Source organism: Octopus bimaculoides, chromosome 8 (assembly GCF_046866305.1).
Source record: "Octopus bimaculoides isolate indiv1 chromosome 8, ASM4686630v1, whole genome shotgun sequence".
Taxonomy (NCBI): domain Eukaryota; kingdom Metazoa; phylum Mollusca; class Cephalopoda; order Octopoda; family Octopodidae; genus Octopus; species Octopus bimaculoides.
The window spans coordinates 75891007-75918919 of NC_142935.1; the positions used below are offsets into that span (position 1 = coordinate 75891007).

General features: G+C 37.9%; 1 protein-coding gene across 1 annotated transcript in view; it reads left to right on the top strand.

Moving 5' to 3' along the window:
* The first annotated feature begins 13696 nt into the window (after nt 1-13696).
* The window catches only part of LOC106869066 (Krueppel-like factor 6), a 91784-nt gene continuing 77567 nt past the window's right edge, over nt 13697-27913 (top strand). The window contains exon 1 of the mRNA XM_014914584.3: nt 13697-14107. Within this exon, the coding sequence (XP_014770070.1) occupies nt 13988-14107 (120 nt within the window). The 5' untranslated portion in view covers nt 13697-13987. The remainder of the gene's footprint in view (nt 14108-27913) is intronic.

The following is a 27913-nucleotide window of genomic DNA, read 5'->3' on the forward strand; positions in this document are numbered from 1 at the left end:
ATCCACAGATACATTGTTTCTGGAATTGACCCCTGTCACTGTTCCCCTGCCCCATTGCGATGTGCAGCGTGCCTTCGGCGGCTTGACCCAAACTTCCTCCCCTACTTTCACGCCGGCGGGTCCCTCCTCTTCCTCGCAGAACTCCGGCGTCTTACTGGGATGCCTCCATTCATATTTGAACACCGCTCTGTGCGGCACAGACTCTTCCGCTTGTTCGGATCAGGGAGACATGTTGTACCAGTAGACTGCTTCCAGGGGCGAAATGTGCCCCCTTTCAGCCATGGCCTTGATCGTCCGATGGTGCCTCTCAACGATTCCATTGCCACTCGGCCTATACGCCGCTCTAAATAATCGTCGTACCTTACACCGGTCAAGCATCTCTCCCAACGCCGCCCCGTTGTCCATTAGCAGTTCTTCCACGGGACTCCTCTCCAAGAATATCCAGTTCAGAATGCGGGCAATCTCATCGGCAATGCCTGTCCTCAGCTCCCTCCAAATGGCCAGCCAGCCCAGCCCACAGTCGACCATGCTGAGATACATTTCCTGACGGTAATGCGTCACATCCACAGCCAGTCTCCTCCAGTTGCGCTCTACTGAGAGGTTCCCCTGCTCGTGCCCACCCAGGGCAGGGTCAATGGACTGGCATCTGTTACATTTCGCGACCACTTTCTTGACATTTCTCCTAGTGACGTCAGCATCAACCATTTTCGCCAGATACAGGGTCCTATCCACCCCCAAGTGGTGCATAGCATGTAGCTCCTTCAGTTCGGAGTCACCCAGTCGACACGCTGCCGCTATCCCTTTCCTTGTTTCCTCCGGTTCCTCCAGCCACGCCCTTTTCACCCTGGTCAGTGCATCCGCCCTGTTTCTTTCCGAAGGCACGAAAACCACGTTCAGCTTCAGTCCGAACTCGGCGATCAGCTCTCCCAGAATTCCTAGGCGGCGTTTCACCAACATCTCTGCGGCACCTTTCATCCGGACTCTCTTCTCGCTGGTAATTACTGTTCCTACCCAGACGACCACGGTGGCTGAATCCGTCTGGATCTCGATCGAGCGCAGTCCCCATCTCAGGGCCAAGTTCACCCCTTTCAGCACCGCATCGGGGGCAGCTCCAGTCTGGAGATAGCGTTACCGAGCGCGGCGCTGAGGCTACGGGTGATTGTGATCGACTATGTGATGGACGGGGTTGGTGTCGTGTTGGGGATGGGCGCCATAGGCCGTCTTGGTGGCGTTAGGATTGCGGGGGGTGGGGTCACGTTCGAAAAGGGCACGAATCCCGATCGAGGCTCCCTCTGCCCTTTTTCCCCTTCCGGTCAGCCTCCCCAGACACTGACGTCATACCACATAGCTGATATGTAGTAGATTCATGGACTACTCAGTCCTGAGTTAAGCAGTAGATTCTCACCTAAATGAAGATAGTCCAACCAATTTGTGCTTTTATTTTTTAAATTATACTTGGTTCCAATTATGTTTTTAACTTATTTTATATTGTGTATTATCAAATTTTTAAATGTTCACAATACCACTTTCCTACCCTTCTTTCATTTGAAACAACTTTGTCCTTTGCAATATAGTTTCATAAATCCTACAATTTAATGCTATATTTGTGTGCATTTTGAGCCATTGTGGCTAATAAATAATAATTATTATTGTCGTGGGACAGGTGGCAAGCTGTCAGTATTACTCAAGATGCTTAGTAGCATTTTACATTCTGAGTTCACATCCCAGAGGTTGACTTTGTCCTTCATCTTTTCAAGTTGATAAAATTAAGCACCAATCAAGTAATTGACTGTACTCCTCCCCTTAAAAATTACTGGCCTTGTGCCAAAATTTGAAACACTAAGGTGGCAAGCTGGTAGATTTGTTAGCACACCAGACAAAATGCTTAGTGGCGGTTCCTTAATCTTTATATGAGCTCAAATTCTGCTGAGGTTGACTTTGCCTTTCATCCTTTCAAAATCGATGGAATTAGTATTAGTTAAGTTCTGGAGTTGATGTAATCAACTGACCCCTTACCACAAAATTTCTTACAAAATCATCATCATCATTATTATTATTATTCAGTAATTTTATTTTTAATACATGCTCCCACTGCACTGCTGAGCACAGGTCTGTGTGCCTTGGGTATGTACTGTGGTTTGTTTTAGTGTTGTTATTTTTACTATATTGAAAGTGCTTTACATAGGACATGTGTGGTGCCTAGCAGTGCAATTTTCTGTATTATATATATATATATATATATATATATATATATATATATATATATATATATATATATATATATATATATAGTTGTAAGTCTTGATGTTTTGGTTAGGTATTTGTATATTTTTTAACCATACCTAGTGCACCTATTGTTATAAAGATTATTTTTGTCTTCAGGCCACACATTCGAGTTACTGCTATTTCCAGATCTTTGTTTTTTTAATAGTTTCTCCATTTCTTTCAGAGATACATTGTCATCTGTTGGGACTGGTATGTTGATTAGGAGGCAATTATTTTCTTGGTAAGCAATATCTGGCCTATTAGCTTTGATTTCAGAACGTAATGGCACTTGAAATACCGCTAAGCATTTCCCCCATAGCAAATATTTTAAGTGAAATGTCTTTCATTAGGAGAGAGAGAATATGGTACTATATGTGTTATTTTTTAAATAGAGGAAGAGTAAAAGTCCAAACCCAAATAGTGCGGCACATATGCCATAAGCCGGTTCCACAATATTTGAGGAGTAAAGGAGAAACACAAATGACACCAGTGATGGTGTTGATCTCTGGCTAGTAGTTAACTTTTGTAACACAATATGGATAAGTAGTAAGCACAGATATCATTTGGCAATACGTAATTTGGGGACAATCAACATGGACATACTTCACATCTAGTTGCAAGACCACAAAATAATACTAGAACTGGGTCCTATAGAGAGTGCTGAAAGGAAAATCTTGAAACTCAGCATCCAAGGTTGAAAACTCAACTGTTTCATAATTGGAAGCAAAACTCATCCAATTACTTTCCGCACAGAAAATCCAAAAGAACAAAAGCAACAACAATTCATGGAATTTGTCAGTTTTAGGGCTATACCAGACGCAACTCGTAAGTAGGCAATTGCAATTGTCCTGTCCCTATTTTAACAAGGGCAAGCCATAACTTGTGAAAATAAGTGGTGTCACCCGCAGCAACAACAGCTAGAATCTAACAATTACAAACTAACTCCTCATAGGAGCACCACCCGTGCTCACGGAAATTACCGAGAAGTATGTTTATAGAATTCGAGTCAAAACGAAATTACGCCATCACCCCTTCCACTGGAACCAGACAAAAGCTGAAGGGGATAACAATACTTCTTCAAAAAAAAAAAAAAAACTCAATGGAAAGAATACTATAAAAATGTGAGGAGGGTCACTGAGAAAGAACCTATAATATGAAAGAGAACTGTAAATGACACAGCAAAAATTGCTCTTACTTTATGACGAACTCCAAACAGAGAGGAAAACTACTCTCCACCAAGATCAGAAAAACTTGTTGCACGAACCTAAATGTTTATGCTACCCAACCTCTGTCCAGAATCTACTGATCCTCTGAATTCCCTTCACACAACCATTCGCCCCAGAAATATAGCAAATGTAACAATTACATGCTTCTTGACATGACGTCATTTCCTCCCTCGCTTCCGGTCCCGTCTTCGCCCTTCATAAAAGTCAATGTTCTGCGAACTGAAACTATATCCCGATCTGAATGAAATGAAATTCACAGTATTCGCTCAAATAACAAAGTCCTAATAAATTTTTATACAATATACACAAAAAATATCCAAAGAAAGAGAGGTATTTTCAACAGCATAAAAAGGACAATAATATTTTCAAATTTCAGATAGCTTTTCTAACTATTATATTTCAATGATCCAGGAGACGCTTCACTTTGTTCAATAGAACACTGACTATCCATGGAATATTTTCTATTTCTAGTAGGTTATAACTACAGCTTCCTCGTTTGATTAATTGATTCCAGCAGGACTGTTGTTTACCTAAGATCAGTCCCGATCGGTTAACCCTGACAAGAAAAGGGCTTCGTCTGCGACCATCCTGTGACTTAGAAATAGTAATCAAATCTTTCTCATATCTCATTGAACAATGCCACTCTAGATGTACATTGTTTGAAAAAAGTGTGTTTACGGCTGGAATGACTATGACCATTGGCTTACTCAAAGTTGAGCTCCTCTTTCTCCTCCACCGCTGATTGAAAAACCTGCTCAAACTAAAGGCATTTCTTGTCTTCGTTGGATTAGAAAAAATCAGAAAGTGGAAATAACTTGACGATTCGGGTCACCAGAATAGGTCTTCCATCTATAGTTCTCCGTTAATGTTCGTCAACGACTATTATATGATACTAAACATTAACTGTGCAAAAACAGCTGCTAATTAGATATAGTACATAAATTTATTGGGTTTAACACACTAAACTTAGCTAAATACCACATAATATGAAGTTACTAAATTTAATGGGAAACTTCTGTTTTAATTGTGAATATTCACCTACAGAATTACTACTAAACCTACCCAAACAACTATATCAAATTTATCCATCCAAACTACTATAATAATAAAATCACACCGAAAATACTATAAAACTATATTAATTACGAAAAGCAAACACGGCAGAAACAAGAGTACAACGGCTGTAAAACTTTTAGAAGTAATAGAATTTCTAAATTATTTCGAATCAAGAAATCTGAGATTAAAATTTCCTTAGAGCTTGCACAGATAAGATAAGGTAGCAGTTAAAGAAATGAGGACTGTGCTAAATTATAAGTACGGTGAAAACCAAATGAGGTTTGCACTAAATTATTGTTAGAAACCCATTATTGGCACTGAATTACGTCTGCAGTATCTTAACTACAACAGTTTATCGAAACAACTTTAGCAACTAAGGCGTTCTTGCCATGGCCATTCTGCCTTTCTTTTTACAATCAGAAATTATATCGTCAAATCTATCCATCATATTTAAGACGAGAGTATATGATTTAAGGGAAATTTGTCTGTAATTTCTTATAAGTTGAGAGTGTATACGAGCTCTATCATAAATTGAGGCTGTAGTAACTATACTACCAAGTAACTAAAGTATAACCGTAACAACTATCCTTCTACCACGGCTGTAGTTATAACACTAAATGTGGTAACTATTATTGTAATGGAATGTTGGCATCTAAATTAGTGGTACATATCTTTTGACGAATAAACTATTACCGTATGAAGTAAACTATAAAAGATATGCATTGGAACACGTAATCTTAGATACATCATACCTGGGAAAAAAAAGTGACAAAATGGTTACTGCAACAACCAAGGTGTTTAAGTAAATAAGTATAGGGCTTTCCTATAAGTAGGTTATCTCCCTTGGCTAGGCGGCGCTCCATGTAGATAATTAAACTTCCGGAGGCTACCCACGCCATTGTTATTGTTTTACGTCTTATCATGGATATAAAGCAGCTTGATGATTCAGCTATCGAAGTACTTACTGTGCCTGAGTTAAAGAAATATTTAAGATTATATGGACAGTATGTTACTGGAAGAAAGGCGGACTTGACTGAAAGGTTGAAAGGAATAAAAATTCTGTCGATGAAGAATGTCAACAAAGTAAATTCATCGGACGATAAGTCTGAAGTATCGGACGATACTTCAGACAGGAATAAGCAGAAGCTTATATCTCCTCTCAGTGAAGTATTGCCTGATCTAAAGATCTTTGTAAGTTGCCGAATTTCACAGATAATGACATAATTACCTTGTGCTACGGATGAAATCAAAGCAACAGTTAAGGAGTGGCATATTTTACCACGACAGACACGTACACAGCATCGAATACCACGATGTGAGTGAAAGCTGCTCTCACTGTATTGTCCGGTGTCTGGTAATCCCTTCGATACCGACATCAAACCAAAAATAGAATCCTGACCACAGAGTGTGGGTAATTATGTCAAATGTCACTGGCAATGTGCATTCAGCTGATTGCAACTGTTAAAGCAAGTCACTGAGCATGCGTACATGTCATACGGGAGAGTTCCAATCAGGGGTGGATAACACCTTATAGGAAAGCCCTATAGCTGAAACTAGATTTCTGATATGTTAAACTTGTAGAAAAGGTAACAACTACAACAATATTGAGAAGAAAAAAACACCCACGCAGCATTCCTAGCGATCCCGACAACTCACTATCACCACAAACATGGGCCACTTTCTGCCGCAAATTCAAAACAACAGTATTTCACAAATAAAACTTAACCTAATGAACCCATTATTTTGTTGTTTATACATCCATTACTTCCTTTTGACCACTCCATTATCGCCCCATTTTTCTTCAACGCAGCCCTCACCCCTCGGATCTTTCCACCCCTCCCAAAGGGGCAGTACTGCTCACTTTGGGAACCACTGACTTAAACTGTGCTAAAATCAATGAATGAAGCATTTCTTTTAAAACAGATGATCCAATTTAATTAAACCATTACACGACTATCCTATTCAAAGATACAAAATGTAAACATAGTTAATGTCACTAAGGAAGTGACTAAGTAGCTTCCAGATGGATAATGTCCAAATATATATACGATCACATGCACTCGTGCAGTGACTCTCAAACCGACAAATACAAGTACTCTCTCAAAAAATATTAGCGAAGAGTTTGCATCAGTATAATTCTTACTTCCCATAGTGTTGAACAAGTTTAAATCTATCTCAACTTTATTAAGCATAGTTAATTTGTACGTCCCCTTATTAATTTTAACAACCTCCAACTCCTATCAGAAACACTGCACAAGCGTAGCCTGAATGGGGAGGAAAAAGCAAACGGCTTGGGTGGTGTTTTTTGAGAAAGAGGTAGGGACAGTCGTTTACATATGTATCATTGAACTTTTCTTAAGATGAGTGCAGATGGAATTTAAGGATCACGCCGGGCGACACAAACTCTAGCTATACCACTAATCATATGTGACAGTAACACATATCGTTTCACACAGACAATACCCCGTAGTTACATTTTTTTCTAAAGCCAAACTATATCAAAACGATTTCTAGAAGAAATAAAAAATATGCCATGACAAGTATTGAATATTTTATACATTTTTATGGAAGTTGTATAAATACCTGGTTTATTTAAGACAATAGAATCCTTTAATTCGCAATGCTTTTTCTTTTCTCTTTAACCTTTTTTATTACTTGAAACCGAGATTAACATGAAGTTTAGTGGTTTCTAAGGGAAAAGAAACAAAAAAAAAAACATGAAAGTAAATTCATCAGAAGTGACATTCCATAATTTTATTTAAACAATATTTATGACATCACCATTGTATGGAACGTACATGTATAACATGAAAATCTCACAGAAAATGTATAGAAAATGAAAACGGTTACGCTGGGCATAATAGATGAAACAGAGTACCACAGTTGCTATTTCTGAAAGACTTAAGATATCTCTAGAAAGTGCTATACAAGTAGGTGCTTGTGGGCATAATGAGGGAGTTCTGTTTATAAAAGGATTTCACCAGTTCTATTTATGAAATAATGTTAATCGAAACCTAATTGTGGTTAAAGGAAATCAAGAGGTAATAAATAGATATTATTGCCAAGTTTATAACATGATCGAATCCAAAGATGCAGTCATCAGTTACCGACTATGATGATGATAATACTTAATTTCAGCTCAGCCCTACAAATATTTAAGAAATTAGTATAGTCTGACGTGTCACTCAGCATATAATTACTCTCTTGTCTTATTCCATTGATGTATTACTGACTTCAGAGAGGCAAAAAGCAAACTGATTCGTCCGGATTTGTACTTCGCACGTAATTAAATACTGCAAAGTATAATTGTGGGGATTGTTTCTGATTTCACATTCTGCTTGTATGTATTTTCAAACTCTACATATTCTCACCACATGTACAAGGTCTGTTCAGAAAGTATCCGACTTTATTTTTCCTTGTCAAAACTAATGCCGCGTGACCAAAATCCTTTGGGTGGGAGATGATGTCACACTTCCTGCGTATATATGGAAAGTTTCGCGCCAGTAGGCTGTGTCAATTCCTGGGTGTTATGTCTATAGTACAGACGTGTAGTGCGCACTCGTTGGATTCGCGTTTTCACGCAAGATGACAGAACACATCGAGCAGATACCGTAAACCCATGTCTCATCACCAGTGGTGATGGTCTTCATGTAGTCTGGGACGTGGTATGCAGTCCGGCATGTTCGGAACAATTTCTATGCGAAGTTGCTTCGCCAATACCTTTGGAACGAATTTCACCGACATTCTCCGCATGCATAAATCTTCTGCCAAAATGGAATGCACTGACGCTCTGCTTATTCCCACTTCCTGAACAATTTCCTGCATTGTTATAGTCTTCCAAGATTTTGCCGAACCTTCTCAATCGGTACCTCGTTTCAGCTTGTGGATGGCCTGCTTGAGCGTGCCTCGCTCTCCACTGAGGTGCGGATATGTTTGAAGCGGTTGTACCACTCCTTGATCTGAGTTTTGACCATGGCGTCATCGTCAGGGGCATCTATAACTACAGAGATACGTTTTACCCGCACTTTCCATAGCCTCTGTAACCCAATGGCTAGATTCTAGTACTTTGCTGTTTTCTTTATACGCCTCACATTGACTTTGTCATCATTTGTGACTGTAAAATCAATTATCCGGCACTTTCTATTCTCTTTGTCTACTACTACTGTGCTGCTGTTCCTGCATTAAATAGATTAACATTAATTTATTGTTTTCCATGTGGATGACATCTCTGAATTTGTTACACTTCCTGCAAGTTGAATCTATAAGCTGGTTTCGATTCCTACTCTTTTGATGCTTTTTTTCCTTCTTTATTTGCTGAGTCTGGAAGAAGATAATATCCATGACTTTTGTAGGCTGTCCAAGACTGGTGAACATGACGTCGTTAATGTTGCATTTAAACTGTTGGAGGTCAAAACTTGAAGTAAAAACCAGAGCAGAGATAAGATTCCAGAGGGCGAGTGAAAATGGATAGATGTAAACTAGGTAGAAGTCATTGCCAGGTGTAACATAACCACCTGATTTGCAGGCGCGTTTAGAGGAGTCTATTCTGTCGCAAACGTTAAGGCTAGCCTCTGGTTTCAGGATAACTGAACATCTTGATGCCCTACATCCTACTGCAATAACTCTTCAGTCATGGTTTTACTCCCTTTCTCCATGCCAATGTCTGAGCTTTCAAAGGTTGTGCTGAAATCTTCGTAATTTCTGTGCCCATACATGTATCACAGCAGACAGGGTAGACGATTTTATTTTAATCAACAATATACTGTTTACTGATATAATTTATTGTTATTATAGACTATGGTATTGATCCAGTTGATAACAACTTTTGTTTCTCTATACATACACATTATTGATAGACAAGGACCTGTTGCGGTTCAAACCCCAAACACAAAATTATATGTTCTATGAACCATACCATTTTCACATGAACAACCTAAAAGTCGATCAATCAGCTTGAAACCATGTCATGAACATCATTTTCAATGTTCTTGAGATTCGCGCCCTTTTTTTTTTTACTAGTTAAGTTGTTTGGCATTGAGATCATCCCTGAACACTGTTAGCGTTTCAAGCAGAACAGATCTCGGCTCTCACCTGGCAAGTCAACAAAAACCCCTCAAATTTCGGTGGACCCATGTCTTTTTGTCTCTCACTTTCCAGATATCTAATGGCTGAGCAAATACATTTAAGTCTATCCCTACATCCAAGTATCGTTACCAGTGAGGATTTGGTAATTTATGTATGTATACATGCTTAACCTTCCCTTAATAAAATCGGTTGTTAAATGTTCACAGGTTTGCTGTTATAATATACCCAGCTAGCTGGGTATATTAATACAGCACATCAACATCAATTTTGACAATGATATAACACACTTCAATACCAAACCGTGACAGACCATTAGAAATAGAAAAAAAGCAGCAAGAAAAAGACGAAGACGCCATCATCAAAAAGAAAATAGAGATAGAGCGAAGAAAGTAAAATGATAGAGACGAAGTGGAAATCCGAAACTCCCAGTGGATATGAAAGCATCTGGTGTATGCTAGTGAGGAAACTCTTACATGAAGAGGTCGAAGAGAAAACAATACCAGGCGACTCAGTTAGTGTACACTGATGAGGACATTATTGTACGAATTTTTCAAGAACAAATGCAATGACACAATCTCGAAGAAATGTGCATGTAAGAAGGAAATGGATGTCTACTAGAATAGCAGTGAGATCATCTTCCTGTCACCCCTTGTGCTTTCATGATAATACGGAGGTATCAAAGGAAATTGAAAGTTATTTTGAAGGTAATTTTCTGCAAACAGACAGGTATTAGTTATGTTCGATAGATATAATTTGTCTTGAACGCCAAGTTTATTTATAGATAGAGGAGTGCAAAGTGGCTCGACTTCACCAAATTGGCTTTAAATAGAAGCTTGGTTTTAAACAGAGCTAGTGTAATACACATAAAGTTGAAGATATTGTGTATTACCTTCCGTCGATCAGACCAAATCAACTTCTCACTATACAGTGTTCATTGTTTAATTTTACATCTTTCATTCAAATGTTCAAACTGGCCATTGAATTTACATTACACATTTAAATGAAAAGCCTCTAACACTTCCACTGCACCCGTTGTATGGGTATCCTGACTACATTTACAAATCGCATACAATTTCACTTAACAATTGTGACACAGCATTTCAGTTTGCTCATTAGTTAATGTTCTACAAGAAATTATGATCCTCTACTGCTTCTGAAATAGTAGCCATTTTCTTTGAAACAGGAGAAAATAATAGGAAAACATTTAGTGGAAAAATAGTCGCTCAGAAAAGCATTGATTTCTGCAATGATGATGACAACCTGTACAATTATCCAATGCTGTTCCTAAATTACAGCTGTTACTTTGGTAGAGTACCCGCCTCTATACATTGACTTCCAAAAAGTTGTGTGTTGCAATGCTATAGCGAAATTTAATTAAAGCTAACGGGCTTTTCAATAAGATCAAGAATACCACTAGCACACTTGATGAATGCATGTTTGAAAGCAATATTGTAAGAGATTAACGTTTTGGAAACGTGCCAAGAATTAAACTGATATCTTCTGACACTACTCCGCCAGTCACCCTTACGCATTTACATCTTTAGTTCAACTAGTTTTTCGGAATGATTGTCAATATATCTCAATGTTAGTTACTGAATAAATAGGCTCGTTCTACCCAACTGATCTATTTGTGCATGGACAATTGTATTGCCTTGTCACAATCAAAACAAGTTGTTAGAACTATATAGTACAAGGCCCGAAATTTTTGGGGATGGGGCCAGTCGATTAGATCGACCCCAGTACGCAACTGGTATTTAATTTATCGACCCCGAAAGGATGAAAGGCAAAGTCGACCACCGAATTTGAACTCAGAACGTAAAGACAGATGAAATACCGCTCAGCATTTCGCCCGGCGCGCTAACGTTTCTGCCAGCTCGCCGCTTTGCAGCTATAGTAATAATGTCGAAAGAACGTCGCCAGCAGTGAGCATACCAAAGTTTTCCAGTGCGATAATGTCCATAGTGGTGTGGGTGTGTTAAAGTCACCAACATTGTATACACTGAAGGTTTTCAATGTTGTAAGCTTTCATTTTAGTCTTAATTCAGATACATTTATATAGTTATTTCCTAGTTATATGCCTTTACAAGTAAGTATTAGTCTCACAACTGCTGGCGATAAAAGCGAGAGCGTACACACGAATTTCTAAAAGAAATAGATTATCAAAATATAGAAATATAGAAATTGAAATAACCAGAATGTGGGTTTATGAAAATCAAAGAAGTTGTTTCAGAAAATAATAAATATAAATGCAGATAAATATTTATGAAAATCCCAGAACTTAAAGAAAATATCACTACTAGTCACATTGCACACGGACGTCGTTGAGGTGTTTCAAACTGCACACAACCAAGTCACGCAAGACTGTATTTTCAAAGATATTTTAAATACAACACTTAAAACGATTTCTCTAACAAAAAGTTATGATAAACCCTGATTATAAGTATATCATGCATTAATTGTATAGATTGTGTAAGAATTATTTGAATATGGGAACTGTATAATAATTTCCTGTATAAGAGCATATTTAATAATATCCGGCTGTGAAGGTAGAGTAATTATTAAGAAAACACAAACTTGTATAAAAATTATATGAAATAATTATCTAGTAAAATGGCTATTAATTTCCAGGTTTATATATACACACACGCGCGCATATATATATATATATATATATATATATATATATATATTTCCCAGGTTATATACACACAGATACGCGCGCATATATATACGCACACACACATATGTATATGTATGTGCGCCTGTGTGTACGTATGTATGTATGTACGTATGTATGTATGTATGGATGTAGTTGATACATTATCCGACGGCCGCCGCTTCAATACAAAATTTAAAATGATGGAACAGTTGTCAATTTACAACATTAGATACATATATTTGCTCTACTACATGTCTTGAGCACACAACTTTATCGCTGCATGTATTACTACTTGCGAGCATAACCACACAAGCCAACGAGAGAACATCTATTGGTTAGTTGTCCGAGCTGCTAGAAACAGCTGTCAAATTCCCTCAAAAGATGTCACACATATTAGACAATGTAGTTGTACATAGCCCGAAGATGATCATGGATGGTATACTTCATCAGTATCGACACAGTGTTAAAAAACGACAACCAGTGCAGGCACACTCGTTCGCGTGCACACACACGAATGTGTGTGTATGTATGTTTGCATTTATGTATGTATGTATTTTATCAATCAGTTTCATGTCTGTTTGTCTGTATGTATGTATGTATGTATTACCTACATATATATGCATGTGTGTGTGTGTGTGAATAAGAGTCCGATTTATTTATTTATTTGCAAGACAAGTTATTGACATATCTTAGCGCTGCTACTTCAGACGGATAACAGCGTATATCATTAAATACCAGCCGATATCTTCTATCCGTAGACAAGGAATATTTTATGTGTATTCTCAGTAGATTTGGTGATTGCAACTAGAACTACATAAAGATATTTCATTACATAAAGTAAAAACGCAACATTTCTTTGTGATGGTATATAAATAAATAGCATATTTTTTCAGGGTTATGGACGTGTATCAAACATTAAATGTTGAAGCCGTTAATTAGAATATCATCTTAAATTCGATGCAAGGGGGAAAACAGCAACAACTACAGCATTATGCTCTACATAGAATAAATCCGTCATTGACTGTTGTCATGGAAACGTATCATCAGACTAGTTAATATATCGTGCTGAGAAGAGCAGTAGATTTAGAAAGTTTCTTTTTCTCTAGTTACTGTAATGAGTCAGCTCTAGTGACGAAACAACTTGCAAGCGTTACAATGAGTTATATATCTAACTAGTGAAGCAGTGGGAAAGAGTGTATGAGAGATGATAAGAGAAAGATAGAGACGTTTAGAAGGGCGATAAAAAGAGAAAAGTGAAAAGAGAAAAGAGGAAAGATGTTTGGGATAGTCTTTCAGCTTCAACAAATTATGCAAATTTGTGGCTTATAAAAAAAAGTTAGTGATAACTGATTGGATAAAACGATTCTGAAATTTGACAATGTTATGTAAGGTATAATTTCATTGGTCAATATAAGTAGAATATTTTCAATAGTAAATTGTATGTTTTACACGTGATCTAATTGCCAGTGATCACTTGAGCGAAGCGAAAACAGGCCGAATCAGAACCGTGTCTGCACATAGTTGCTTCTACCTCATACTCTTCCCTCCCTTATGTCTATTTTTTACTCCAGATACCTGCTATCTAACATCACCTTTAGCACAAATTCTGTCCCTCACTCCCTCTCAAGTCCTGCGCTTTCACCTTCACCAAGTGTCATTTTGGCATTAATTTATAGCAGCCGCTTACATAGTTCAGATGCCCGAAGATATTGCCATGGATATATTACCAAGTGGAAATATTTTCCGAGAACTTCAGGTTGTGCATGAGACGGGCTACTTTTCATCTCAGCCATCCCTAGAAGACCGTTGGCAACAGGTATGTTTATTACTGTCACCACAAGTTTTATTGATACACGCACCAACACAGCGGTTCGACTTCTCTATCAACCATTTATGACGCTTTCTCATAACATTTTCCACATTAAACAACAGTTGTCCGTGTCAGTCTCATCCTAAGATATTTCACCGATCTTCACTACATAAATTGCATTTATCATCAATCTTGTCACCACTAACGATCTGTCTGTCTGTCTCCGTCGCCCTCTTTCTCCTCATCTCTCTCTCTATCTATGCGAAAAGCCCCAGTTACATTCAGACTAAATTTAAAAAATCTTTTTGGGATGTTTGTGTCCGTACGCACTTATGTGTGTATATATGTGTGTTGTGTGCGTATGCGTGTATGTGTCTGAAGTGAGATCACACTTCAGATTCGCGTATGCGCAATCAGCAGCATACAATAAATATTTACACATTTTTGGATTGAGTAATTTTTATCTACTACTACTACTACTACTACTACTACCACTACTACTATTCACACACGCGCGCGCGCGGAGAAAAAGAGAAAAATTTTATGTGCGTGTTTGTGTATGACTGACAACGTTTTTAGAGAGAGAGAGAGACATTGTCAATACTGACATATATTGGTGGTGATATGTTTTGGTGTACGCACGCACGCACGCACACACACACCAGTGATGTTGTGTATGTGTAGTGTGTATAAAAATTACACATACACACACATGTAATGCACCTGAGCGTAGTATGCAATAAACACATTATTGTTATTATTAACACAGAGTATTGGATTGGTAAAGCGTTGGAGTATCAGGATAAAATACTTTGGGGGTATTCTTCCGTCTCTATATTCTGAGTTCAAATTCCGTTCAGGTCAACTTTGCTTTTCCTCCTTTCGGGCTTGGTAAAATAAAGTACCAGTCGAAGTGCCATCGACAACCTCCTCCTCAAAGTGCTGGCCCTCTGTCTAAATTTAAAACAATTGTCATTATTGCCCTCACAAAAAAATTTCAGGCCTTGTGCCTTTAGTAGAAAGGAATATTATTATTATTATTATTATTATTATTATTAGGGTGGAGATAGAATTGTTGCTTTGTAGCAAGTTTGTTGAAAGGTGGGAGAATGTTGGAAGAATAGCCAGTGTGAAAAGACCAATTCTGAGCATGCACATTTAAAAAAAAAAAAGAAGGGCTCTTGCCCTGTTGTTTAGGCACCCGTAGATTCTGTGGGTTTTTCCACGAGGACTTTAAAACTCCTGTTCCGAGTTTTAATTTGTTCGATTTTTATTGTTATTACATAGTGTACACGCAAAAACCCATTGTATCGTCCTGTTTTAGTCGTTTATGTTATAGTATGTCATTTAATGTTTTGTATGTGAGCCCTTGTGGCTAATAAAAGAATAAATTATTATTATTATTATTATTATTATGCGGCGAGTTAGCAGAATCGTTAGCACGCCGGACAAAATGCTTAGCGGCATTTTGTCAGTCTTTACATTCTGAGTTCAAATTCGCCGAGATCGACTTAGTCTTTCATCTTTTCGGGATCGATAAAATAAGTACCAGTTCTCTACTGGAGTCGTTGTAATCGACTATCCCCTTCTCCCAAAATTTCAGGCCTGTGACTATAGTAAAATGGATTATTATTATTATTATTAAGGCGGCGAGCGTTCAGAATCGTTAGCAAGTTGAGAAAAATGTTTAGCGGCATTTCGTCCGTCCTTACGTTCTGATTTCAAATTCCACCGAGGTCGACTTTCCCTTTCATCCTTTCGGGGTCGATAAAATAAGTATCAGTTGAGTTCTGGGGTCGATGTAAGCGACTATCCCCCTCCCCCAAAATTTCAGACCTGGTGTCTATAGTAGAAAGGATTATTATTATTATTATTATTATTGAAAACCCTTAAATTCCAAGGACCTGGATTCCAAATTGGTGGTTTTGGACTAATGATCCTGAGAGAAGCAGTATGACCTAACTTCTTCAGATGTCTGGAAGCTTCCCAGAGGTTGTTTCAGTCTCTGTTACTTGTGAGGAATTAGAACTATATTTTAGATGCATGGCATGACTGTGTGGGGCTGGTGCATAGGAGAAATGGTTGAAGAAGCATTGAAAAATAGTTCAGAAGTTTCCAATTGTGAGGTAGATACTGTCTGATGTATCATTGTGGATATGAAACAACCATAACAGGTCATTGAGTTCTTACTTAGAGTAATTGTTGGACTAATGGGTAGAGATAGTAGGACATCCATCGTTCAAACTAGTCAGATACACAGACTACAAATTTGTAATCTAGTCTGTCAGCTTAGATAGGACCCATAGATCTTGTTGAAGATGACCGTGTTGTTACTGGCTCAAGTAGTAATGGAGACAATCATCAATAATTAGTGCCCTGGACAGGGTGATTAGATTAGAATTGATAGCTTAGAATTAGAATTGATAGCTCAGAATTAGATCAGAATTGATAGCAAAAAGCTAGCAAATGAGAGAAACGATGGTAGGAGAACTAGTTAGCAATTTAGAAGAGGCGATAAGTAAAGACATTACAATCAATGTGCTAATGGTGAGAATAACTCTTGACCATTTCTTCAACACAAAACACAAAAGTTGCATTGCAAGAGCAAAGGCTTTTGCAGTGAAGCATAAAGAAGCAAAAGCTATCCAAGTAATGGTGGCATGATCTTTGACAGACCAGATGGACATATGCTACTTGATTCCAAGCAGATGTATGCAGGGTGATTGGTTGGAAACAGTGATAGTAGATCTTAGTGACTGCCTTGAAGGCTTGCTATGGCCTTTGGCAGAACTAAAATGTAGGAGGAGATGAGTGGTTGTACAAGGAGCAAATCACCAGTTTCAATGACCTATCCTTCAAGTTTTGCAAATTCATGCCAGACTTGTTTGGTCACAAACTGTAAATATTAACTGATATAGAATTCAATACATTGGGTAAAGTAGATAGATATGTTTGTTATATCAGAATATGGTATCCTACTCTAAGTTTCTCTCTTTACTGACCATCCACAAGTGAAATTAGCATCTAATGTGCAAGGACTGCATCATGCTCCAATATGTATGTATGTGTGTGTGTGTGTGTGTGTATGTGTGTGTGTGTGTGTTTTATAAAGATAAAATTAAATAGAGAGATACAATTGACAATCCAATAATTTTTTAATATTATAATATAATATACTATGAATGTAATATAACATAAGATAACTTAAACAATTGTTAAAACATCACAACGCCAACAATTTGTTTTCACTTATGTACAGTTTTTTATATATAAATAATTCCCTCCTATATAAGCCTTATCAGAGCCAGAGTTCAAAGATAGATGAATTATTTTCCTTAATTTGTTAATTTATATCATCATCATCATCATCATCATCGTTTAATGTCCGCTTTTCATGCTAGCATGGGTTGGACGATTTGACTGAGGACTGGCGAACCGGATGGCTGCACCAAGCTCCAATCTGATTTGGCAGAGTTTCTACAGCTGGATGCCCTTCCTAATGCCAACCACTCCAAGAGTGTAGTGGGTGCTTTTACGTGCCACCAGCCATATACATATTGTCAACGTATCATATATCTGAAAAAGAAGTACATTCTAAAGCATAGAGCAGTAATGTATTTGTATGCAGTTAAGTCTATATCTGGCCATAGAGTGACCAATAGTTTTGCATCCATAAAAGGCCTAGCCCCATGGAAGGCTTGTCTTTGGCTTTAGAGTCTGTCGAGCTGTGCATGGGGCTAGGTTCTCTAGGGATGTGAAACCATTGATCACTTTATGACCAGACATAGACTTAACCTCATATAAATATATATATATATATATATATATATATATATATATATATATACATACATATATCAAAGTATCAAAGACCAAAGTATTGATAAGTAGGAAAACAGACAAGTTACAGACCCCCTCTGGAATGTGTAGAAAAAGTAAGGTGTACCCAGTGTAAGCTATGGACACATAAGTGATGCAGCAGTATCAGTGGAAGACTAACAGAGAAAGTAGTCTTTTCATGTGGCAGACGTGGAGGTACAATAAACACCAGGAATGTACAAAAAATAGACTTTGCTTAATTTATATATATATATATATATATATATATATATATATATATATATATATATATATATATATATATACATATATATATACATATATACATATGATGTATATGTATATGTGTGTGTGTGTGTATGTCAAATGTCAGTGGTGAATCCTTAGAAGAAGTAGACAATTTCTGTTACTTAGGTGACCAAATTAGTAGTGGGGGAGGTTGTTCTGAAAGCATAGTTGCTAGAATAAGAATAGACTGGTCGAAAGTCAGAGAGCTACTACCTCTGTTAGTAATGAAGGGTCTCTCCTTCAGAGTGTCAGGCAGGTTGTATGAGGTCTGTGTACAAACAGCTATGTTACATGGCTGTGAGACATGGGCTGTGACAACTGAGGATATGTAATGGTCTGAAACAAATGAAGCCAGTATGCTCTGCTGGATGGGTAATGTCAGTGTATATATATATATGACAGTGTAAGTCATTTGAGAGAAAAAACTGGGTATATGAGGCATCAGATGTAGCATGTAAGAGAAAAGATCATGCTAGCATGGCCATGTAATGTGCATGAATGAAGACAGTTGCATCAAGAGGTGTTGACTCTAATTGTAGAAGGAACATGTGGAAATGGTAGAACCAGAAAGACATGGGACAAAGTGGTGAGAAAGGAGCTACAAATGTTGGGATTCACAGAGTGGATGACAGGGGACTGAGACTCTTGACGGTTTGCTGTGCTCCAAAAGACACATCAAGCTAAGTAAAAGCATGGTTATCCTTGCATACAGGCTGTCCCCTGCATCCCTTTCTAGCTGAGCATTCCTAACCTTGCAATTCTGGGTACTGGTGCCACATAAAAAGCACCCATACCAGTGCCATGTAAATCCATCTGTGCCAGTGGTGCATAAAAGCATCCAGTAGACTCTGTAAAGTGGTTTGTGTTAGGAAGAGCATCAAGCCATAGAGAGCATGCCAAAATAGACATGGAGCCTGAGCAGCTCTTCAGCTGACCAGCATAGAAAGTGAACATTAAATGATGATGGTGATATACATACATAAACACACACACACATACACACACACACACACACACACACATCTATGTTTGTGTGCATGTATGTATGCATATATGTATGTGCATGTATATATATATATATACAGGCATTGGCATATCTGTGTGGTAAGAAGCTTGCTTCATAACCACATACTTTCGGGTTTAGTCTCACTGCGTGGCACCTTGGGTAAGTGTCCTCTAGTATAGCCTCAAGCTGACCAAAGCCTTGTGACTGGATTTGGTAGACATAAACTGAAAGAAGCCCATAGTATATATATATATATATATATATATATATATATATATATATATATATATATATATATATATATATATATATATATACATATACATATATACATACATCATCATCATCATCATCGTTTAACGTCCGCTTTCCATGCTAGCATGGGTTGGACGATTTGACTGAGGACTGGTGAAACCGGATGGCAACACCAGGCTCCAGTCTGATTTGGCAGAGTTTCTACAGCTGGATGCCCTTCCTAACGCCAACCACTCAGAGAGTGTAGTGGGTGCTTTTACGTGTCACCCGCACGAAAACGGCCACGCTCGAAATGGTGTCTTTTATGTGCCACCCGCACAAGCCAGTCCAGGGGCACTGGCAACGATCTCGCTCGAAAATCCTACAGGAGCCAGTCAGGCGGTACTGGCAACGGCCACGCTCAAAATGGTGCATCTCATGTGCCACCCGCACAAGAACCAGTCCAGGGGCACTGGCAACGATCTTACTTGGCTTGCCGGGTCTTCTCACGCACAGCCCATTTCCAAAGGTCTCGGTCCGTAGTCATCGCCTCGGTGAGGCCCAATGTACGAAGGTCTTGCCTCACCACCTCAGCCCAGGTCTTCCTGGGCCTACCTCTTCCACGGGTTCCCTCAACTGTTAGGGTGTGGCACTTTTTCACGCAGCTATCCTCCTCCATTCTCACCACATGTCCATACCAGCGCAATCGTCTCTCTTGCACGCCACAACTGATGCTTCTAATGTTCAGCTTTTCTCTCAAGATACTTACACTCTGACGGGTATTCACATTGACATTACACATCCAACGGAGCATACTGGCTTCATTCCTTGCGAGCTTACGTATGTCCTCAGCAGTTACAGCCCATGTTTCACTGCCATGTAGCGTATATATATATATATGTGTGTGTGTGTGTAGTCACAATGAGGATATTTAAACTTCTTAAAGGGATATTTTTATCCAAGATTCACTGGTTTAATATATTGTTTTTGAAGAGAGGACTGGCGAACCAGATGGCTACACCAAGCTCCAATCTGATTTGGCAGAGTTTCTACAGCTGGATACCCTTCCTAACGCCAACTCTTAGAGTGGTTGGCATTAGGAATGGCATCCAGCTGTAGAAACTCTGCCAAATCAGATTGGAGCCCAGTGTAGCCATCTGGTTCACCAGTCTTCAGTCAAATCGTCCAATCCATGCTAGCATGGAAAGCGGACGTTAAACGATGATGATGATGATGATTTCTTCAATGAATATAACAGATCATAATGTAATCCTTGTATTGTCCTTTGTGCATCCTGATGATTTTCCATCCAAGGTATTTCAAAATGCAAAATTATATATTTATATATGTTTTGTAGTTTGAATTTTGGTTGAGAAATGAAACAATTGTAGGTGAATATGTTAATTAATAAATTAATTTGTATCCATTAGATCTCTCTGTTTTCAAAGTCGATGATATATATATATATATATATATATATATATATATATATATATATATATATATATATATATATATAATTGGAAATGTAAAAATAAAAACGAAACACAAAGGATTCTGCGGTACACGTGTTTCAAGCTTTACAATTGTTGCATCATTATTGGTATATAATTGATAGTATAAAGCTATCTTCAGCCGCAAATGTATTCTTTCCCAAGAATTATATCACAAAGAAGAAATTAAAAGAGGGAGAAACATGAGAGATAAAAGGTGAGATTCCACTAGGTATTGTCCATTGTAATATACCTTGTAGAATCTTTAATTTGATATATTTACATAAAAGTTCATCGGTACTCCGGAATCTGTCCATATTGTGCCACAATTCAGTGTAATGTATATATAGTGTCTTTGTGTCTATGTTTTGTCTCCTACCACCACTCAACAACCAGTGCTGGTATATTTATGTGCCTGTAATTTAGTGATTCGGCAAAAGAGACTGAAAGGGTAAGTACCAAACATTTAAAAAAAATAAGCTCTGGGGTTGATACATTCGACTAAAATTTCAAGGTGGCTACAGTCAAATAACTGAAACAAGTAAAAGGTAAAAGATTATATATATGTATATATATATATATATATATATATATATATATATATATATATATATATATATATATATATATATTTCCAAGGTTTAAAATTTGTATATTTAAAAACGATAGAGACTTCCAACAACCGACTATATATATATATATATATATATATATATTATATATATACAAGTGGACAAACTTAAGAAACAGGAACTCAACATGTTTAGTAGGTGTTACATATACTACTATTTAAAACAGTTTTATTCAGTTCTATGTGACTCAAGGTTTTGCAGGCTTCCAATAGAAACCTGGCTCTTTCAAGCTTAGATTACAAAACAGGAAGTCCAAGATGGACTGAGATTTAGTGGTGTGAGGAGGAAAGAGAGGAGAAATATGCATACATAGATGTGTGTGTGTACGTGTTGGTCAGAAATTAAGCAATCGCCTAATGTACATATCCTCACAGACAAAACAAGGAGCATTTATGAAACAAATAACCTCAAATATGTAAGACTCCTCACAAACACGATCACTAGGACATACAAGAAAAGTAGCACCTCCACATACAATGACATAAATACAGATGTGAAGGTGCTAGCCACTCTCTTTAATATAGAAGATTGTGTGAGCTGTCTCACCATATGACCCCCACTCCCACATCATATGATCCCCACTAGGATCATAAACCTAGTTTCTTTTGTGATCCCAAATGCAGGCTGATTGACCCATCTAAAAGTGAGATAGGCATTGTCAATAAGTGCATTCTTGATGCCATCAACTCTATTAGAAGGGTTACAGGGTTGATTCAATGGGATTCCAGTGCAACTGTGATCAACTGGTTCAATGATATCAAGTCTCCAAATTTACAAAGTTTGACCTTGTAGACTTCTACCTTTCTATATCAAAACTTCTTCTCCTGAAAGGCCCAGAATATTGCTAAGCAGTTCACTAATATAAGCAATCTTGATGTCAGAATCATCATGAATGCCAGAAAATCAGTCCTAGTTCACGATGGTTCCTTCTGGGTGAAGAAAAAATCCACAGTTCGATGTTTCTTTGGGGAGCTATGATGAGACTGAGATTGACAATCTTGTTAGGTTATCTGTCTTTGATACCTTCAAGAACTACATGCACCCATATAGGTTGGCCCTTTACAGGGACAATGGCCTGGCAATCTCAAGCCATATGAACAGCAATGTCATGGATGAGTTTAGGGAGGACCTGATAAAAATATTCAAAGAATTCAGCCTGTTCATAACAGTTTCCACCAACTTGACCACGGTTGACATCTAGGAGATATGACCCTAGATCTGAAAACAGGCAAGTACCACCCTTACAGGAAACCTAACGAAGAGACTGTACATCCACAAAAGCTCACATCAGCTCCTTGTTGCTATTAGAAACCTTGTCTCAGATGTTAGTGGCAGAATTTTCAAGTGTTCAGATGATAGGGAGATCTTCAACAGGGCCACCCCACCACTACAACGATACATTGATGAAGATTGGGTTTACTGAGAAGTGAACATATATGGAGGACCTCCAGTTCCCAGTCACACACTTGAAAAAGACAAGAAAGAGAAAGATAATCTGGTTCAATCCTTCATTTAACCTAGAAGTTTCAGCCAGCATAGCTGAGAACTTCCTGTCACTGATTAAGAAGCATTTCCCTGGGGAAATATAATACTTGTGGTCCCTGGGGACCACAAGTACTATAAGCTGTTCAACCCACATAACATCAAGGTGTGCTACTCTTGCTTAGATAATGTCATTTCTTACATTGTACACTATAACAGACACAAACATGCACAACTTCCATTTCCAACTTGTAATTACGAAAACCCTACAAGCTGCCTCTCAAGGGCTGTAGTCTACAGAGCCATCCTTATAACATTTGATGGCATCACAAGGCACTACACAGGCATGATGGGCAATGATTTCAAGGGAGGGTACACACAGCATATACACTTGCTTAGATGCAGGGATAGAGAAAATTCTACTTCTTTGTCTCATTTCCTCTGGAGACTTTGTGACCTCTGGAATGAAACACCCAACTTCCAATAGACCATCATTGACAGGATCTCACCCTACTCATCTTGCATTTGCCAGCTCTGACTTTGTGAAAGATTACACATTCTCCACCAACCTGCAATATTTATTAATAGGAAATATGAACTATCTTATTGCTGTCATCAGAAGTACACCCTCCTGGTGAACTTCAAACCACTGGCTGCTGACAACTCAGATATACCTCCTTAACACTGGCTGCTTCTCAACACTGGCTACCCCACAACCAAGAGCAGGGTTCCAAACCACCAATGCTTGTGAAAACCATAGACTGACCTTATGCATTTCCTGCAATCCCCTATATTTGCTTCCATAAATGTAGTGTGTACATGCAAACACACTCATACACATCTATGTACACACACACCTATATATGCACATGCACATACATACACATCTATTTACATACATACACCTATATATGCACATGCATGCATACACACATTTATGTATGCATACTTCTGTCTTTCCTCCCCCTTCACCACCAAACCTCAGTCCAACGCCTATTCTCTCCCACCAGCAATGCTGTTGCAACTGTACTATCATACATCTGTCACATTTGCATACATACATACCAAAAGCATGAAGACATATGTATACATATGCACACGAGACAAAAACACACACGCATATATGTTCTCCCAGATCAACATGCACACCACTCCTGCAGTTATGCACAGAAGCATGAATGTACATAATCTCACACACAAACGCATACACATCTATGTGTGTATGTATACTTCTCTCTCCTCACCCACACCACCAAATGTCAATCCAACGCCTATTCCCTGCCTCCAGGAAAGCTGTTGCAACTACACTAGCATACATATGTCACATCTGCACACATAAATATCAAAAGCATGAATATATATATATAGGGTGTGATGGGTAAATTGTCACCATTTTATGTTTTTGATTTCGCGCATGCACATTGTTTGTTTTTTATTTTGTTGACTACACAGTATAGTAGGGTTAGTTGGGCACTGTCTATGAGAAAAACAGCTCCATGACACAATTCACTCTGCCAGAAATTTGGAAACATGCTGGAAGCTCCAATATGAACATTTCAGAGTGTTTGCGTGGCAATCTGAGGACTGTGCATGTACTGAGAGTGACAAAAAAATCAGACATACAGTCAACATCATGGTGTTTGGGGTAATCACTAGTGATGGCGACATTATGCCTCAGACTCAACATGGAGGCCTACATCAAGTGCCTGGAGGAGGTAATGCTGCCCTGGGTCAAGAGGAAGACCCTGTATCTAGTAACAGGGCTCTGCATCATACCACACAAGCAGGAGAACCCATTCATGGCTATCACAATTTCTTCGACCACATCATCCCAAACATCTGGCCACATAACTCCCAGACTGCAATCCCTTTGATTATTATGTGTGAGGTGCAGGTGAGCAAGAGGCCAATAAAAGTCCTTGTAACACCAAAGATGAACTGAAAGCAAGGATTATGGCAGCATTGATCAACTTAAGCAAGGAGACTGTCCAGAAGAGTCGCAGGAGATTCGAAAGTCATCTGGAGGCCATGGTTGAAGCCAATGATGATTTTATTGAATAAATTTACTCTTTAGTATTTCAAGATATTTTTCTGTAATTTTGGTAAATATATCTGTTAAAATGAGATGTCAGTGTTATTTTCATTTTCGTGTTATTTAGACAACAGTTATTTACCGCACACTGTATATGTCCACACACACACACGCACACACACACACTATGCATGCATATATGTTCTTCCAGAAAAATATGCACACACTCACGTTGATACTCAAATGCAAGAATGTACATATACACACACATCTATATAGGCATCCTAAACATGTTCGCGTATGTACGTGTATATATCAGGCATTAATTTCTTATGTATTCACACACACACACACACACACACACACACACACACACACACACACACACACACACACACACACACACACACACACACACACACACACACACACACACACACAAAAACTCACTGGCCTTGGTTCTGTCAATTTTCCAAATCTCCACAAAAGTCCTCCAGACAAAAGACATCACCAGCTTCTTGTTCAGTCCTTTCTATTGCATCTGGTGTGTCTGAAAAGCTGATCTCACCTCCAGCAAGACCATGTGACCTGCCTTGACCACTAGCAGCCCATTTTCCAGTGTTTGTTCATTTAGTAATCTAAACCTGAACAAGCTAGGTTTCTGTTAGAAGTTGCATCAAACCGAATGAAATTGTTATAAATAATAATAATAATAATAATATTTTGATTCATGTCCATAAGAGTATAAGTGGCTGAAATAGGTAGGGTTCCTCTGAAGGATATCTGGAATAATGTTACTTGACAGGATGTGTAGCTCAGAGATCAAGGATTTTCTCTAGATCAAACTACTATCTTTCTGCATTAAGTAGTCACGGCTCCGGACAACAGACACATAGTTAAAATGTTGCAGGAAAGGATCTTCAAGCTGGAAACCTAGGGGTAAACCAACATTGAGATGGTTGGATAATAGTCTCAGTAGTGATGCTTGGGAATCAAGCAGGTAAATGTAATGGCAGTTACTTCAGATAGCAGCCTAAGGAGGAAGATTCCACTTCCACAACCATTCCAGGAATAATTGACAGTGAAAATGGATGGAAGGATGTGTGTGTGTGTGTGTATGTGTGTGTGTATGCATACATGTATATCCATATTCGAATGTATATACATGTGTGTGTGTATACACACACACACACATTGAAAGAGGCACACACACACACACACACACAAACATACATACTACACACACCACACACACAAACATACATACTGCACACACACATATGCACACATCATATTCATTATCATTTAATGTTTGATTTCCATTGTGGCATGGGTTGGACATACGTGTGTGTATATTCCAGGGAGAAACAAGTTCAAAAGAAGTTGTGTTTGGCCAATTAGAATAAAGATAATTCTGGAATTGAATAAAATATTCAATCCATGATCATTTGTCTGACAAAGTAAATTTTCTTTTGCTTATGGCTCTTTGGGGCCAAAGAATCCAAAGAACTCAAAGAACCCAAAGAACCATAGATGAAACAAAATATATTTTATCAGACTAATGATTATGGATTGCATATATTATTTCTTATGTGTGTATGTAACAGAATAGAGGGGCTTTTGTTAGCTTATCTCTCCAAAACAATAGCTCCTTTTGCTGTTGAAAAAAATAAACTCGCAAAGAGGAAGTTTCAACATCTTCCTTCAATTTCATTACACCATTTATGTGGTTGTTTCTGACAAGAAATTTCATGTAAAATAACTATATTTTGTAGTCATTATCCATAATCTACTCCCAAAACACTTCAGTAGCTCTATGTAGCATCACTTGCAAACTTATATGTTCTATGATCATTAAAGTGTAACAACCTCCATAATAACTAGCCTTCAATTTGATTTTCTGTTCCTAGGTTAATTGGAAACATAGATTGCCATGCTAATCATAAACCTTCTTGGTTGTTCAATTATTTAGTGAAAAAATATCACCAAAGCAACTTAAACCATCCAAAGGATAGGTACGTTTGCTAGTATATATATATATATATATGTGTGTGTGTGTGTGTGTGTGTGTGTGTGTGTGTGTGTGTGTGTGTGTGTGTGTGTGTGTGTGTGTATCTGTCTGTCTAACTGTCTATCTATCTATCTATCTATCTGTCTATCTGTCTATCTGTCTGTCTATCTATCTATCTATCTATCTATCTATCTATCTATCTATCTATAATATAAATAATATATAAATATATATGCATACATACAGCCCTTCCTGTTTGTTTTCACTGTCTTGTTTTTGTTACCAACTTTGACCCTCCGCAAAATCCCAAATTTTATTTAATTTGCTTTGCAGGAGCAACAGTTATTTCGAAAACGTATCTTGTTGTGAATTGCTCGAAATACAATGTAGAAAAACAGTCAACAACTGATGAAGGGTCGTTTTTTCATGTTACTTGTCTTGTTTCCCATTTGTTTCTTTCATTGTTCGCAAAATAAGTTCATTTCCATGTTTTCGTTTTTCGTATTTCATGCTGTTTATGTTCTGTGGTGTCTTGTGCCCATATATGCATGTATATACAAATATATGTATTGACATATATATGTGTATGTATGCATATATATGTATATATTATCTATATTATTATATGACTGAACGCCATGCATCCATTTCAAAGTAAGTTTTATCTATCTATCTATCTATCTATCTATCTATCTCTTTCTCTCTCTCTCTCTCTCTTTCTATATATATATATATATATATATATAAATACGAGGTAGTATCAAAAAGTTCCAGGACTACTTATATTTAATAAA